This window comes from Carlito syrichta, unplaced genomic scaffold (genome assembly GCF_000164805.1).
Source record: "Carlito syrichta isolate Samal-C Ts95f unplaced genomic scaffold, Tarsius_syrichta-2.0.1 Scaffold304486, whole genome shotgun sequence".
NCBI classification, from domain to species: domain Eukaryota; kingdom Metazoa; phylum Chordata; class Mammalia; order Primates; family Tarsiidae; genus Carlito; species Carlito syrichta.
Genome location: NW_007248582.1, coordinates 346,837 through 364,685, shown reverse-complemented (window position 1 = coordinate 364,685; position 17,849 = coordinate 346,837). Strand labels below are relative to the sequence as shown.

At 34.4% G+C, this 17,849-nt stretch overlaps 1 protein-coding gene across 1 annotated transcript in view; it reads right to left on the bottom strand.

Moving 5' to 3' along the window:
• Window positions 1–17,849, bottom strand: part of LOC103262414 (centlein-like) — a 173,328-nt gene that overhangs the window by 71,870 nt on the left and 83,609 nt on the right. Inside the window, exon 6 of the mRNA XM_008060037.2 lies at window positions 6,264–6,397. Within this exon, the coding sequence (XP_008058228.1) occupies window positions 6,264–6,397 (134 nt within the window). The remainder of the gene's footprint in view (window positions 1–6,263; window positions 6,398–17,849) is intronic.

The following is a 17,849-nucleotide window of genomic DNA, read 5'->3' as shown; positions in this document are numbered from 1 at the left end:
GCATAAGATCCTCACATGAGCGAGAACCCTATTGTGAACTGCACATTGTAGTTACACAAGAGGAGACAAATGCTATAATTCTTGAGACAGAAATTGAGGGGAGTTAAAATGATTGAATTTATGTGCTGAATTGCCAGAGTCAAAACCAACTAAAGATGAAATGCAGTTTTAAACAAACAACAAAATAACATGAACCTCCAGTTTTCCAAGTCAGTTTGTTCTTAGCTTTAGAAAAATTTTAAGAAGTGTTTCTAATAGACAAGAAACTATTATCTGAGATTTAATGATTCCCTCAATTTCATATCAAAGAACCTTACAGCTCTTCTTTATTAAAAAACTGAAGTTATTAGTTACTAAAGAACACTTGCAATATAGTCCCTTTTGCCTAAAAACTTCCATTGACCCAATCGTCAATGTATATCTAGAATGTTGCTCACAAAATTGTAATGGCTGTTATTTCTCTAGGGTTGTGTTTTTAGTGTAATTTTTTTTCCTTTAACATCTTCATACTTTTCTGTACTGGGAGTATTTTTCATATTATTCACATTTATCATTTATCCCAAAATAATTATATCCTCATTTCATTAATTACCATGCAAATGTAAACAGAAGTGAAGCAAAAGTAGCAATATTAATTTCAGAGGAATGAAAACTCAAGGCAAAAAAAATAATTTCAGAGGAATGAAAATTCAAGGCAAAAAAATTAAACAGAAAAAAGCAAAAACTACAATTCATAGAAACAAAATAACAGTGAACACTTTATCCTCTTAAAAATTGCACAGAAAAACGGTAAACAATAAAAGAAAAATGGTTTAGAAACTACATGGGAAGGAAAACTTCCATTTAAAATAGCAAGGAAAAAAACATGAAATAGCTAGAAATAAATTAAGCAAGAAACGTTTATAACCTATTTTATTCACTTTTTTGACTAATGACTACAATTTTCTTTCACAGTAGTATAACAGAAAACTAGTTGCTTTTTTTTCTTTTTTTAAAATGAGATACCATATTATTTTCTTTTTTAAATTTTAAAGATGTGGGGTACAATTCAGTTTTAGGTATTCAAACAATGACATGCAAGTATACTTGATGATGAGGTGTGCCCCTCCCTCCCCTAGCAGTTTCCCTCAACTGCCAATCCCACCTCCCTCCCCTGACAGTTTCACACTACTGCCAATCCCTTTCTGATAGTATCATAATTGATCAAGGTCCGCTTACGAGTGAGAACATATGGTACTCTGTTCTTTGCTTCTGTAATAGATCACTAACTATGATCGACTTTAAATCCATCCAAGTTACTACAAAGTACATCTGTTTGTCCTTCTTTATACCTGCATAATATTCCATTGTGTATATGTACCCACATTTTTTTAATCCAGTCCAGCTTTAATGGGCAACATGGTTGGTTCCATGTTTTTTGCTACTGTGAATAGAGCTGCAACAAACATACATATGCAGGTATCTTTTTTGTAGAATGATTTGAGTTCCTCCAGGGATATTCCCAATAGGGGAATTGTTGGGTCATATGGAAGATCAATTTCTAGTTCTTTCAGAAATCGCCACACAATCTTCCAAAAAGGCTGCACTAGTGTGTATTCCCACCAGCAGTGCAAAAGCGTTCCTTTTTCTCCACATCCTCACCAGCATCTGCTGTTGTCTGTTTTATTAATGATAGCCATTTTTACTAGGGTTAGGTGGTATCTCAATGTGGTTTTGATCTGCATTTCTCTGATAATGAGAACTTTTTCATGTGGCTGAGTACTTTTTGCATTTCTCTGATGATGAGAACTTTTTGCATTTCTCTGATGATGAGAACTTTTTGCATTTCTCTGATGATGAGAACTTTTTGCATTTCTCTCTGATGAGAACTTTTTGCATTTCTCTGATGATGAGAACTTTTTCATGTGGCTGAGCACTTTTTCATGTGTCTGTTGGCTGCCCGTAAATCTTCTTAGAAGTGTCTATTCATGTCTTTCCCCCACATTTTAATGGGGCTGGTTTTTTTTTTCTTTTAGCACATTTGCACTCCTTGTAGATCCTAGAAGTTAAGCCTTTGTCAGATATACAGTTGGTAAATATTTTTTTTCAATTCTGAGGGCTCTCTCCCTGTTCTCTTGATGGTTTCTTTTGCTTTGAGGAAGTTCATCAGTTTGGTGAGGTTCCACTTGTCTATCATATATCTCATGGTACGGGCACTTAGGGTTCTGATCAGGAATGGTTGTCAATTACAATTTCCATAAGGGTGTCTCCTGCGTTTTCAAAGATTTTTAAAGTTTGAGGTTTTACATTTAGGTCTTTGATCCATTTCGAGTTAATTTTTGTGTATGGTGATATGTAGGGGTACTGTTTCAATCTTCTGCATGTGATCAGCCAGTTTTCCCAGCACCATTTACTGAATAGGTTCTCCTCTCCCCAGTGATTGTTGGTGGAGGCTTTGTCAAAGATGAATTGGTTGAGAAATTGAGGTTTTTCTTCTGGAATCTCTATTCTGTTCCATCGGTCGATATGCCTGTATTTATACCAATACCAGGCTGTTTTGATTACTGTAGCCTTATATTAAACTTTGAAGTCTGGAAGTGTGATGCCTCCTGCTTTGTTTCTTTTGCTAAGGATTGTTTTAGCTATTCTTGGTCGTTTATGTTTCCTTGTGAATTTCTGTACTGTCATTTCCAGGTCTCAGAAGAATGATGTTGGTAAGTTAAGGGTATTGCATTGAATCTGTAGATTGCTTTGGTAGGATGGACCTCTTAACAATGTTGATTCTTCCCATCCATGAGTATGAAATATTTTTCCATTTGTTTGTGTCTTGGATTTCTTTGAGCAGCGTTTTGTAGTTCTCATTGTAAATGTCTTTCACTTCTCTGGTTAGGAAGATGCCGAGGTATTTCTTTTTTTTTTTTTTTGGTGGCTATAGTGAATGGGATTGTGCTTTTAATTTGGGTCGCTGCCTGATTGTTGTTGGCGTACAGGAATGCAACTGGCTTTTGCACATTTATTTTGTACCGAGACCTTGTCAGAGTTATTTATCAGTGCAAGCAGGTTTTTGACAGATTCTCTTCAATTTTCAAGGTACAGGATCACATCATAAGCAAAGAAAGATAACTTGACTTCCTCTTTTCCTATTTGTATATGTCTGATCTCATTCTCTTGTCTAATTGCCCTAGCTAGGACTTCCAACACAATGTTGAACAAGAGGGGTAAGAGTGGGCAGCCTTGTCTTGTTCCTGTTTTCAGGGGAAAGGTTCCCAGTTTCTGTCCATTTAGCAATATGTTAGTGGTGGGTTTATCATAAATGGCACTTACTATTTTGAGGCATGTTCCTTCTATACTTAGGTGTTTTCGGGTTTTTATCGAGAAGGGATGCTGGATTTTGTCAAAAGCTTTTTCTGTATCTAATGAGACAATCATGTAGTTCTTGTTTTTACATCTGTAGATGTATTTAATTACATTTGTGGTCTTGTGAACGTTGAACCAGCCCTCCATCCAGGGGATGAAGACTACTTGGTCATGGCGGATGATTTTTGAGTTGTGTTTTTGGATACAATTTGCTAGAATCTTATTGAGGATTTTTGCATTTATGTTCATGAGGAGTATTGGCCTGTAGTTCTCTTTTTTGTTGGACCTTTACCCAGTTTGAGTATCAATGTGATGGTAGCTTCGTAAAATTATTTGGGGAGAATTCCATCTTTCTCAATTGCCTGGAATACTTTCAATAGGATTGGTATCAGCTCCTCCTTGTACGTTTTGTAGAATTCTGCTGGAAAGTCATCCAGTCCAGGGCTCTTTTTTGGAGGTAGCTTTCATTTGACAGAGTCAACTTCCTGGGTTGCTACTGGTCTATTTAGTGTCTCAATGTCTTCTTGCTTCAATCTTGTGAGGTTGTTATGATGTCACAAAGTTCCTCCACTTCATTTAGGTTTTGTTTCCATACGGGTGTATATAGTAATCTCTGATAATCTTTTGTATTTCTTCAGGGTCAGTTGTGATCTGGTCTTTTGTATTTCTGAATGTGTTTATCTGGGCTTTTTCTCTCTTTTCCTTGGTCATTCTGGCTAGGGGTTCATCAATCTTGTTAATTCTTTCAAAGAATCAGCTTTTTATTTTGTTGATGTTTTCTATGATGTTTTTGTCTTCTGTGTCCCATATTTGAGCCCTTATTTTAGTGATTTGGATTCTTCTGCTAAAGTTGGGGTTTTGGTGTTCTTCTCTTTCCAGGTCCCTCAGGTGATTTGTTAGGCTATCCACTTGTGATCTTTCGATTTTCTTGATGTGTATTTGTAGAGATATAAATTCCCCTCTAGAACTGCTTTCATGGCATCCAGAGGTTTTGGTAAGATGTTTCTTCATTTTCCTTTGTTTTCAGGAATCTTTTAATTTCTGCTTTGATTTCAGTGTTGAACCAGTAGCTGTTCAGCATCATGCTGTTTAGTGTCAATGTCTTTGTGGGCTTTGGGGAAATTTTGTTCTTGTTGATATTTATTTTTATTCCACTGTGAACTAAAAAGGTGCATGGCAAGATTTCAACCTTATGGAATTTGTTTATGCTTGATTTATAGCCAAGGGTGTGATCGATCTTGGAGTATGTTCCATGTGATGATGAGTAGAATGTGTATTCCTAAGAGATTATGCAACTTCCAGACCAGTTCTACAGGAGACACTGAAAAAGGTATTAAGCACAGGCAAAAGAAAAAAAAAGAATGACCACACACTTCCCAAGAGAACAGCAGAGCACAGAATCAACAGAAAATACAGCACATGAAAATACATACATACATCAACCCCAAAGTCAAAAGAAAACAAGCCAAGAAAAAACTTCATAAGAACCTCATGACAGGGATAAACAGTCACATTTCCATAATCAGCCTGAATGTGAATGGACTAAATGCAACACTGAAAAGACTCAGAATGGCAATAATAATAATTGGATCATGATAAAATGATAAAAAATCATGATCCAATTATTTACTGCATCCAAGAAACTCATCTCACCACAAGGGACACACAGAGACTCAAAGTTAAAGGATGGAAAATGAGTTTACAGGCAAAAGGATTACAAAAGAAGGCAGGATTCATGATCTTAATATCAGACAAAACAACCTTTAAGGTATAAAAATTAAAAAGACACAAAAGGATACTACATAATGATAACAGTTTCAATTCATCAACAAGAAATATCCATCCTAAACATATATGCACCCAACACAGGAGCAGCAGCATTCATAAAACAACTACTAAGTAAACTAAAAAAAGATATAGACTCTAACACTATTATAGCAGGGGACTTGAATACCCCACTAATAGTCCTAGGTAGATCATCAAGGCAAAAAATCAACAAGGAGACCCAAAACTTAAACATGATACTCAACCAAATGGACTTAACAGATACCTCCAGATTATTCCACCCAACAACCACAGAATACACATTCTATACCTCTACAAGCATACATTCCATTTCATGCTCTGGTGATGCCAAAATAAATACATATATGTATACATATACACATACATGTGCAAATATGTATATATGTGTAATAAATGTATATATACACCTCTATAAGCACACCTTAAATTTCATGTTCTGGTGCTACCAAAATAAATACATACATACATAAATATGCACACATACATGTGCAACATGCATATATTTATATATATATATATGTTAATATATATTAAACTGTGAACCAAGCAAAAGTCCCATCTTAATTTATTCTTTTTAATCCTCTTTTGAGAAAAAGGTAATTATGAAGTACATTAATAGTCAGTTTTAACATATTTCAAAACACTTAGAAACACAAGTGTACTATGCTTACTTTTTCAAATAATCCTACTTTATGGATAGTATTATAAAATCAATTACATTGATATAGTAAGAATATTTCACAAGCTAAAACATTATAAAACATACAATTAAAAGTTAAAATTGTGTTTCAGTTATTATTGCTTATTACAACAATATGAATACCATAAAACACATGGCTAGAAATTTCAGGAGAAAACAGCAAATGAATACAATGAACCTTGTTAAAGATGGAAATAAGGGTATTCCTTGAACATGCTCTTCTAATCCTGTAGATTCTTCCCCCTAACTGTTTCCAATTTAGTGTTATGATTCCAGATTTTCAATGCACCAATGTAATACTCAAAAAAAAAAAAAACCCTATTGCTGCTATCTTGGCATGTTAAAAATAAACATAAATGTTGTTATTCTGAGTGACCAGTGACATTTCTATAAGGTTAAATTAAAAATTGGATATACTTGCCTGACCAGGGTAATATCCATATCCTTCTGGATAAGTTCAGTCTGTTTATCATTAAACTGTAATGATAGAGCATTATATTTACTTTGTGATTCTTCAATTTCTTTCCTTGCTTCAATTAAATTGTCTTCAAATGCCTGAAATTAGAGCATTATCATAATCAAAAAATGTAATAAATAAGAAATACAAAAAATCTATTATATTTAATTATTCTACTAAATGACAAAGAAAAAAAATCACACTTTTAATTTTTTTCACTTAATTAGAAAATTTTTAACATGCACAATAAACTCTAACACCAGTCATTTTTTTTTTCAGAAATAAAAAACATATAATGGTTTCTTGGTCTGAAAGTTAAGAATATGCAACAAGTAAACTTGAACATCTGTACACAAATTTAGTTATTAAAATTATTATAAAGAAATTATTGGACAATAGATATTCATTAGAGAGTTCAATTACTTAAATATTAATCAGAGCAAATGGTGGATATGTTTATTTCACTGTTTCTCTATTAAGTGCAGAATAAACTCAGAGAAAAAAGAATAGTACTGAAAAAAACCAAAACAGTTTTCTAATGCTTGAGAGTCAATCATTATCTTGACTGAAACAAAGCTGTCCTCTTTCCCCCGATCATTCTCTAAATCTTTATCTTAAGAACAACTTTAAAATTCGAGGGAGGCAGGACACAGTGGCTCAAGCCCGTAATCCCAACACTTTGGGAGACTGAGGCAAGAGGATTGCCTGAGTCTGCGGGTTTGAGACCAGCCTACGCAATTTGGTGAGACCTCCTCTCTACAATAAATAAAAAAATTAGCCAGGCATGGTAGCACGTGCCAGTAGGTCAGACTATTTGGAAAGCTGAGGTGAAAGGAATGCCTGAGCCCACCAGGTCAATGCTGTGGTGGCCACGAGCGTGCCTGGGTGACAGAGTGAGATGCCAACTCTAAATAAATAAATAAATAAACAAACAAAATTAGTATTCTAAAAAAAAAGGAATTCCAGATCAAAGGAAATAAACTTTCCAATATTCTTGATTTTTATTGGTTTACTGCTTTCCAAAGACCTTATACTTACTTGTTTTTCAACCTACAATGTTGAGGACACCTGTTTCATGACAACAGCACCACGATTAATTAATACTGTTAAAGTATGTTGCTAACTTGGATGGAGTCTATAATACTGAGTGATCTATCACAGAAACAAAGAACATGAGCATGCCTGGGCAAAGGAGTGAGACTCCAGCTCTAAATAAATAAATAAATAAACAATAAAATTTGATGTATATTTTAAAGAATATATTACTAAACTAATTTTAATTATCTTTGTGTATTATTTAATTTTATTTAATTAAATAAATCCTCTTGGCTCTGTCTCCCAAAGTGTTGGGATTACAGGCTTCAGCCACTGCACCCGGCCTACATCAAATTTTAAAAATTTTTTTTAAATAAAAAATGATTTAGAGAATGATCATAGAGTCTGCCCATATAATCATTATACATTCATTTTTTCTAAACATGAACAGCAGGTTTTAGAGGTAAAACATTAGAAATATACTATAAGAAAGGGATTGGCAATAGTGGGAAACTGTAAGGGGAGGGGAGTTGGATTGGCAGTTGAGGGAAACTGCTAGGGCAGGAGGGGCATACCTCATCAACAAGGGTACCTCCATAATCAGCATTTGTATATTTAACCCTGAACTGTACCCCACATCTTTATAATAAAAAAATGGAGAAAAAAAAATTCCCATTTATTCACACAAAAGCAATGATAGGTAGATACATTGATAGACAAATAAATGGAGGAAGGAGAGACAGAGAGGGAAGAAGGGAACAGAGAGAAGGAGGAAGGGAGGGAGGAAGAGAAAGAAGACCTTTTTAAAAACTTAAAATACTCAAAACAACTATGCCAATGGGCCTGGAGAACAAAGTAATAAGTGAGAGCTAAGTAAATACCTTTATATCTCTATGCCCCATTATATTCAGAGGTAGTTAAGACTAAATGCACTGTTAAGATAAAGAATCCAAAATCTGAAAATGAAACTGGGAACTCTAGGAGGTGTCTCATACTCTTAAAAAGACACAGAAAGTTTGTGATTGTGGCCTACTGACATAGAAGAAAATGTTTAAAGCACCAAAGAGAGTGTCTGGGAAAATCTGCTCATTTCAAGATTCAACCCGACTTAGGTCAAATTACCAGAGAGGAACAAGAGCCCCTAGACTCAAAAAAAAGAGCTATTGGAGCGCTAGATGATTCCTAGGAACCTCAAAATTTATTAAAAAGGACATGAACACTAGGGTGGAAACAGAGGGTATTAAAATATTCCCATTCATGCCTAACCCTTTGCTAAGCTGCAAAAGGAGAGTCAACAAAGTGAACAGTAGAAAATAAGCACTACCTAGCAAAATGCAAATACTGGAACCATTTCAAAAGAACTATAAATAAATATATTTAACATACCAAAAGAGATATCATGAAATTAAAATGGAACAATCAGGCAGCTGTATTACTAAAAAAAACAGTTGGCATCAAGAGTAGAAACAGAGGGACCATTATTTTTTTTTATTTTTTATTTTTTGTGTGGGAGTCTCACTCCATCGCCCAGGCTGGAGTGCAGTGGCCGCTCCTGGCCACCGCAGCCTCCACCTGCTGGGCTCTGGCGATCCTTCCATGTCAGCCATCCAAGTAGCCAGAACTACAGGTGCGCGCTACCACCCCCAGCTAATTTTTGATTTATTGTAGAGACGAGGTCTCTCCAAGTTGCCCGGGTGGGTCTCGAACCTGCAGGCTCAGGCAATCTACTCGCCTCAGCCTCCCAAAGTGCTGGGATTACAGGTTGAGCCACTGAGCCTGGCCGGAACCAATTTTTAATCCAACCAAAGCTGATGGTGGCTTGACAAGTAATAAAAGAGGGGTGAAGAATCAGATTCAAGACATATTCTGAAGACAGAAATGACAAGATTTATTGATCATTTGTCTGTGGGGTAGGCAAGACAAAGATAGAAAGCAAAGATCTTTCCCAGGAATATGCCTGAGCAAAGAGGTGAATGGTGGTTTTATTTACTATGATAAGGCAGATTAGAAAATAGACAGGTTTGAGAATAAAAATCTAAATGTCTGCTCCAGATGGCTACAATAGATATTTTTAAGTCATTAGAAACTACTACAACAAGTTTCCCAATATGCTTAAAATCCTAGAAAAATTTTCATGATAGACCTAAATTACTAGAATAGAATCAAGAATAAATAGTAGAACTTCATTTATTGTAATACTAAGAAGGAAAGTAAACAATAGAGTATAATAAAAATTAGCCAGGTGAACTTCAAAAAAATCAAAACAGACATAGGGGAAAACATAGCTAGTAGAGCAGCACTCTTGGGTAAGAAGAAACCTTAAAAGTTGGCTTCAAAAACTATCCCAGAAAGCCAGAGCAAGAAGGCTTGAAAAACAACTGAAAGGTATCCAAACTGGAACAGAGTAAAATTAACTTTACTCACAGATGACATAATCTTACATGTAAAAACCCTAATAATGAGTCCAATAAAATAGACAGAATAAATGAAAACATCAAAGTTGCAGGATACAAAATCAAAACACAAAAACCAGCTATGTTCCTATAAACAAAAAATGAACAATACAAAAAGAAAACTAGGAAAACAATATCACTTAAAATAGCATTGAAAAGAAAAAAGTTCATCAAAGAGGCCAAAGACTTATATGCTGAAAATTACAAAACACTGGGAAAAGAAATTAAAGATGACACAAATAAATGAAAAGACATCCCGTGTTACCGAAATAGTAGACTTAATACTGTTAAGATGTCAGTACTACCCATAGTTATCTATAGATTCAATGTAAATCCTATCAAAATAACAATATAATTTTTGCAGAAATAGAAAAAGCCATCCTAAAATTTATATGGAATCTCAAGAGTAACTAAATAGTCAAACAATTTGGAAGGACAACAGTAAAGTTGAAGATCTCACATTTCCCCATATCATAACATAAAAAAGCTATATTTAATCAAAACAATGGTACTGGCATAAAAGTAGCTAGAGAGACTAATGTGTTCAGAGAGCACAGAAGTAAGCACTCATATATATGGCCAAATGATTTTCTACAAAGGTGCCATGATCATTCAATAAAGGACAATCTCTTCAACAAATGATGTTAACAAAACTGGATATTCACATACAAAAGAATAAAACTCTTCTCTTACAACATATACAGGCATATCCAGTTTTATTGCATTTCACTTTATTGAGCTTCAAAGACAGTGTATTTTTTTTTACAATTAAAGGTCTGTGGCCACACCATGTTGAACAAGTCTATCAGAGTCATTTTTCACAATTGCATGTGCTCACTTTGAGCCTCTGTGTCACATTTTAGTAATTCTTGCAAGGTTTCAAACTTTTTTACCATTATTGATTCTGTTGTGATGATCTGTGATCAATGATCTTTGATATTACTATTGTAATTGTTTTGGGGAGCCATGAATTGAGCCCATATAAGACTCTGTGTTCCACCTGGCAATCAGAGACTGAGCAACAGATCCAACTCAAAAAGAAATTTACAATATCCAGAAAAAAGAAACCAAAATTATGATACAAAAGCAGCTCACTAAGATGCAAGACAATTCTGAAATACAATTAAATAATTCAAAAAACATTTCAGAATATAAATGAGAAATCTGCTAAAGAGATACCATTTTAAAAAATGACAAATACAAATTCTTGAACAGAGGAACTCCCTGAATAAAATAGAAAATACACTTGAAAGCATCACCAAAAACTATATATTAAGCAGAAGAAATAATCTCAGAAATTGAAGGTAGGCCTTTTGAAATAAACCTGTCAGACAAAAAAAAAAAAAGAATAAAAAAGAATGAACAAAACCTCCATAATATATGGAGCACCATAAAGTAACCAAATATACAAATCAACAGTATCCTCAAAGCCCAAGAGAACAAAAAGGGTTTGAAAACTACTTAATGAAATGACAGACGAAAACTTCCTAAGTATAGCAAGAGATTTAGACATACAGATACAGGAGGCCCAGCGATCTCCAAAAAAGATACAAAATGCTAAAAGGTCTTCTCCATGGCATATTACAGTCAAACTGTCTAAAGTCCATGACAAAGAGAAGATTCTAAAAACAGGAAATGTGTCTAGTGACTTATAAAGGAGCCTTCATCAGACAGATGTGTCAGCAGAAATCTTATAGCCAAGGAAAGAATGAAATGATATACTCAAAGTGCTGAGGGGTGAGGAAACTGCAACCCAGAGATTGTATCCAGTAAATTGATTCCCCATAAATGAAGAAGAAATAGTCTATCCCAGACAACAAAATGCTAAAGGAATTCATCACCACTAGACCAGCCATACAAGAAAGGTTCAAGCTAGAAAGGTTCAAGGGAGTCCTAAATTTGGAAGTGAAACAATGGCAGTTACCATCATGAAAACACAAGAAAGTACAAAACTGACTGGTAAAACAAACAACACAAATGAGAAAGACAAAAGACTCAAATGGTACCACCACAGAAAATCAACAAACCATACAGACAATTGATAAGACAAACAAACATAAAGGGATAAATGATATATAAAACAACCAGAAAAAATTCAAATATGACAGGAACAAAACCTCACAAATCAATAAGAACCTTAAACGCAAGTCGATTTTAAATGAAGACTTTACTTCATTTAAAATATATAAACTGGCTGAATGGATAAAAATATCTGACCCGCCTATAACTCATGTACAAAAAAAGCACTCTACCTGTGAAAACATACATAGACTGAAAGTGAAGGTATGAAAAAAGATGTTCCATGCAAATGGAAACCAAAAGCAAGCAGAGAAGCTATTCTTATGTCAGATAACTTAAAAATTTAGTAAAAAATAGTTTTTTTAAAAAGTCAAAAAAGGTCATTGAATAAGTATAAAGTGATCAATCCAACAAGAGGATAAAACAATTCTAAATATATATGCACCCAATGCTGGAGTTCCCAGATTCACAAAGCAAATATTATTAGATCTAAAGAAAGAGGAACAGAGGAACTCCCTGAATAAAATAGAAAATACACTAATTCAACATCACACTCTCAGTATTAGACAGATCTTCTACACAAAAAAATCAACAAAGAAACATTGGATTTAAACTAGAATGCAGGCCAAATAAACATAACAAATTCATGAAACATTCCATCTAGCAACTGCAGGAATATGTGTTCTTTTCATCCGCTCTTGGAACATTCCCCAATATAGACATATTGGGCCACAAAACAAATCTTAACACTTTTTAAAAACCAAAATCATATCAAGTATCTTCTCAGACCACAAGAGACTAAAACTATAAATCAATACCTAGAAGAATTTTGAACACTAATCAAATTCATGAAAATTAACAAGATCTTGAACAACCTTTGGGCCAAGGAAGAAATTAAGATTGAAAACAAAAATTTTCATGAAACAAAAAAGCAAACATAATATACCAAAACCTGTGGAACACAGCAAAAACAGTTCTAAGTTTATAGCAATAAACATCTACATAAAAAGGGAAATATTGAAAATAAACAATCTAACAATGACCTTAAGGACCTAGAAAAGCAATAACAAACCAAAGTTAAAATTAGCAGAAGAAAAGAAATAATAAAGAGCAGAGAAAATTAAATGAAACAGACTTAAAAAAAATAAAAAGGATCAAGAAAATGAAAAATTGATCTTTCAAAAAGATAAACAAAATTGATAAACTACTAACAAACCATAAGAAGGAAGAGAAGAGTCAACACTGACAAAGTAAAAAATAAAAAAGGAGACATTACAACTGACCCCATAGAAATACAAAAGATCATCAGACACTATTATGCACAAGAAACACCAGAAGACTGAATCCAACAGTACTTCAAAAATATAATACACCATGATCAAGTAGGATTTATCCCAGTGACACAAAGATATCCAATATACACAAAACAATAAACATGACAAATCACATCAATAAAATGAGGTACAAAATCATCTGGTCATCCCAATGGATTAAAAAAAAGCATTTGACAAATTTCAATACAACTTCATTATAAAAATTCTCAACAAATAGGCAAAGAAGAAACATTCTTCAAAAGAATAAATGCCATATATGACAAACCCATAGCTAACATCATACTGAATGGGGAAAAGTCAAATGCCTTTCCGCTAAGAACTTGAACAAGACAAAAATGCCCACTTTACCAGTCCTATTCAACACAGTACTTGAAGTCCTAGTCAGAGGAATCAGGCAAGATAAATTAATCAAAGACATTCAAATTGGAAAAAAGAAAGTAAAACTGTCCCTTTTTGCAGACAACATATTGCATCTAGAAAAATCAAAGGACTCCACCAAAAAACTATTATAACTGATAAGACACATTCAATAAAGATGCAGAATACCAAATCAATATTTAAAAAGTAGCATTTCAATACACAAATAACAAATTAGCCTAAAGAGAAATCAAGAAGGCAACCTCATTTTAAATAGCTACAAAAGAGAAAATAAGATATCTAACAATAAATTTAATTAAGGAGATTTAAGATATCTACAAAGAGGGCAGGCATGGTGGCTCATGCCTGTAATCCCAGCACTTTGGTAGGCAAAGGCGAGAGAATTGCCAAAGGCCAGGAGTTTAAGACCAGCCTGGGCAACATGGTAAGAGCTCATCTCTATAGTCAATACATACATACATACACACACACATACACACATACATACATGCATACATCAAGCTGGGAGTGGTGGTGCACACTGTATTCCCAGCTACTTGGAAGTCTGAGCAGAAGGATTGCCTATGTGCAGCAAGTCGAGGCTGCAGTGGCCATGAGCATCCCACTGGACTCCATCCTGGTGACAGAATGAGACTTTGACTCAAAAAAAACAAACAACAACAAAATCTACAAAGAAAACTATAAAACACTGATTAAAGAAATTGAAGAGGACACAAACAAATGGAAAGAACCCATGTTCATGGATCAGAATTAAATCATCAAAATGACCACACTGCACAAAGAAATTGCCAAATCAATGCAATCCCTATCAATACCAACATTTTTTTTAAAAATGTGGTACATATACATGATGGAATATTATGCAGCCACAAAGGACAAAACTATGGACTTCACAGCAATTTGAATGGACGTAGAGTCTATAATACTGAGTGATTCATCACAGAAACAAAGAACTAAGTATCACATGTTCTCACTCATAAGCAGACCTTGATCAGTTATCAAAATACTATAAGAAAAAGTTAGGAAGTAGTGGGAATTCCTGGGGATGGGGGGCACATCTCATCAAAAAGGGTACCTGCCTAACATTTGTATACTGAACCCTAAATTATACCCCACATCTTTAAAATAAAAAATTTAAAATAAAAAATAGAAGCCGGGCTCGGTGGCTCAGCCTGTAATCCCGCCCTTTGGGAGGCTGAGGTGAGTGGATTGCCTGAGCCCGCGGGTTCGAGACCCGCCTGGACAGCGAGACCTCATCTCTACAATAAGTCAAAAAATCAGCCGGGCATGGTAGCGCATGCTTGTAATTCCGGCTACTTGGAAGGCTGAGGCAGAAGGATCGCCGGAACCCAGCAGGTCGAGACTGCGGTGGCTGGGAGCGGCCACTGCACTACAGTCAGGGCGACAGAGTGAGACTCCCACTCAAAAAAATAAATAAATAAAAATTAATTAATTAATTAAATTAAATATAGAAAAAAATAATACGGAAATCCATATGGAACCAAAAAATATCCTGAATAGCCAAGGTAATCCTGAGCAAAAGACTAAAGCTGGAGGCACCATACTACCTGCTTTGAAACATACTACATGGCTATAGTAACCAACAGTATGGTATAAACACAGAGACCAATGAAATGGAGTAGATAACTCAGAAATAAATCTACCTATTCATACCCAACTGATCTTCAATAAAGCAGCTAAGAATATACATTGGAGAAAGGATACCCTTTTCAATAAATGGTGCTGAGAAGATCGGATACTTATGGGCAGAAAAATGAAACTGGATCCCTATCTCTCACTATGTGCAAAAGCCAATTCAAGATAGATTAAAGATTTACATGTAAGATCTGAAAATATAAAATTATTAAAAGAAAAACATACAGAAAACTCTTCAGGACTACGCAAAGATTTTATGGCTAAGAACTCAAAAGCAGATGTAACAAAAACAAATATGGAAGACAAATGGAACTATATTAAGTTAGAAACCTTCTGTACAGCAAAAGAAACAATAAACAGATTGAAGAGACAACTTCTTGAATAGGTTAAAATATCTGTAAATTACTCATTCAACAGGGAACTAATTTTCAGAATATACAATGAACTAAAAAATCTCAACAGAAAAAAAAATTAAGAAATGCACACAAAAAAATATGAATAGACATTTCTTTTTTTTTTTTTGAGTCGGAGTCTCACTCTGTCGCCCAGACTGGAGTTCAGTGGCCACTCCCGGCCACTGCAGCCTCGACCTGCTGGGCTCCAGTGATCCTTCCGCCTCACCCTTCCCAGTAGCTGGAATTACAGGCATGCGCTACCACGCCCAGCCGATTTTTTGATTTATTGCAGAGATGAGGTCTCATTGCCCAGGCGGGTCTCAAACCCACAGCCTCAGGCAATCCGCTCACCTTAGCCTCCCAAAGGCACGGGATTACAGGCTAAGCCACCGAGCCTGGCTATGAATAGACATTTCTAAAAAAAAAAAAAAAAAATGCACACATGGCCAACAGGTATATGAAAAATGCTCAATATCATTTCATCATCAGTTAAGTCCAAATCAAAATCACAATGAGATGTAATCTCATACCAGTTATAATGGCTATTATTAAAAAGACAAAAAATAGCAGATGCTGGCAAGCATGCAGAGAAAAGGAATCTCTTATAAACTACAGGTAGGAATGTAATTTAGTACATCCAACAGGGAACAGAATATGAAAATTTCTTTTTAAAAAATCTATATATAGTAAACAATATAGCAATCCCACTGCTGAGTATATACCACTAAAAAAAGAAATCAGTATAACAAAGGGATACCTACATTTGCATGCTTAGCACTATTTACAACAGCAAAGAAATGGCATCATCCTAAGTATCCATCAACAGATGAATGAATAAAAAGAGTGATATATAGACATAATGAAATACCAGTCAGCCATAAAAAAATGAAATCATGTCACTTTCATCAGCACAGAAAGAACTGAAGGTCACTGTGTTAAGTGAACCCAGGCACAGAAAGACAAATATTGCATGTTCTCACCCATATGTGGGAACTAAAAAAAACCTTAATCACACAATCACAAGCATAGAGCAATAGATGTCAGAGACTGAGAAGTGGCAAGGTGGTGATATAGAAAGGTTGGTTATGAGTACTAACATGCAGTTAGATATAAGAAGTTGGTGTAATGTTTGATAGCAGATAATTGTGACTATACTTAAAAACAATACCATGTATATTTCAAAGCAACTAGAAGAGAGGACTTAAAATAATACCAACATATAAAAATGATAAAAACTCAAAGTTATGGATAACTCCCAAATAACCTGACTTGATCATTACACATTCTATGCATGTAACAAACATTCACATGTACCCTATAAATATGTAAATTACTGTATATCATTTAAAGAGGAAAAAAGAAGCAAAACAAAATATTTCTGAATCTAAAAAGTAGAACTGAAATTTAAAATTTCATTGGAGGGTTCAAGAACTGATTTGTACAGGAGAGGAAAGAATTAGAAAACTAGAAGATAGAACAATGACGTTTTGAGTCTGAAGAGTAGAAAGAAAGAAGGATGAAAAAAGTGACTAATAGGACTTCATTAAGCAGACCAACATACATATTATGGGATTTTTGGTAGAAGAGATCAGGAAATGGTGGAAATAATATTTGAAGAAATGATAACCAAAAGAGTATCAATTTTTATGAAAGCCATGAATCTACAAATCCTAAAACCTCAATGAACTTCAAGTAAGACAAACACAAGGAACTCGTGTTGCAATATATTATAATAAAATTCATGAAACCCAGTCCCAAACAAAGAGAGAAATCTTAAAAGCAGCAAGAGAAAAGTAAAACATCACATACATGGGATACTTAATGAGACTGAAAGCTGATTTCTCATCAGAAACCATGTAGGTCCAAGGCAATGGAATAACATATTAAATGAACTAAAATAAAAATATCAACCTTGAATTTTATAGCCAGCAAAACTGTGCTTAAACAATTACTGGGAAATTAAGTCATTCAGAGAGAAACAAATACTGAAAGAATTAATTACTACTAGGTCTGTCCTATAAGAAATGCTAAAGGGAGTCCTTCAGATTAAAATGAAAGGATGCAAGACAGTAACTCAAAGATATGTAAGAAATAAAGATTTTCAGTAAAGGTAAATATGTGGCCAAATATAAAAAATGATATTATTGCCTATTTGGCTTCTCATTCTGTTTTTATTTCTTGCAAGATTTCCAAAACAAACAAATTTTGAAAGTATAAATCTATTTCATTGAACACACAATGTATAAAGATGTAATTTGCCACAAAAACAACAAAGTACAT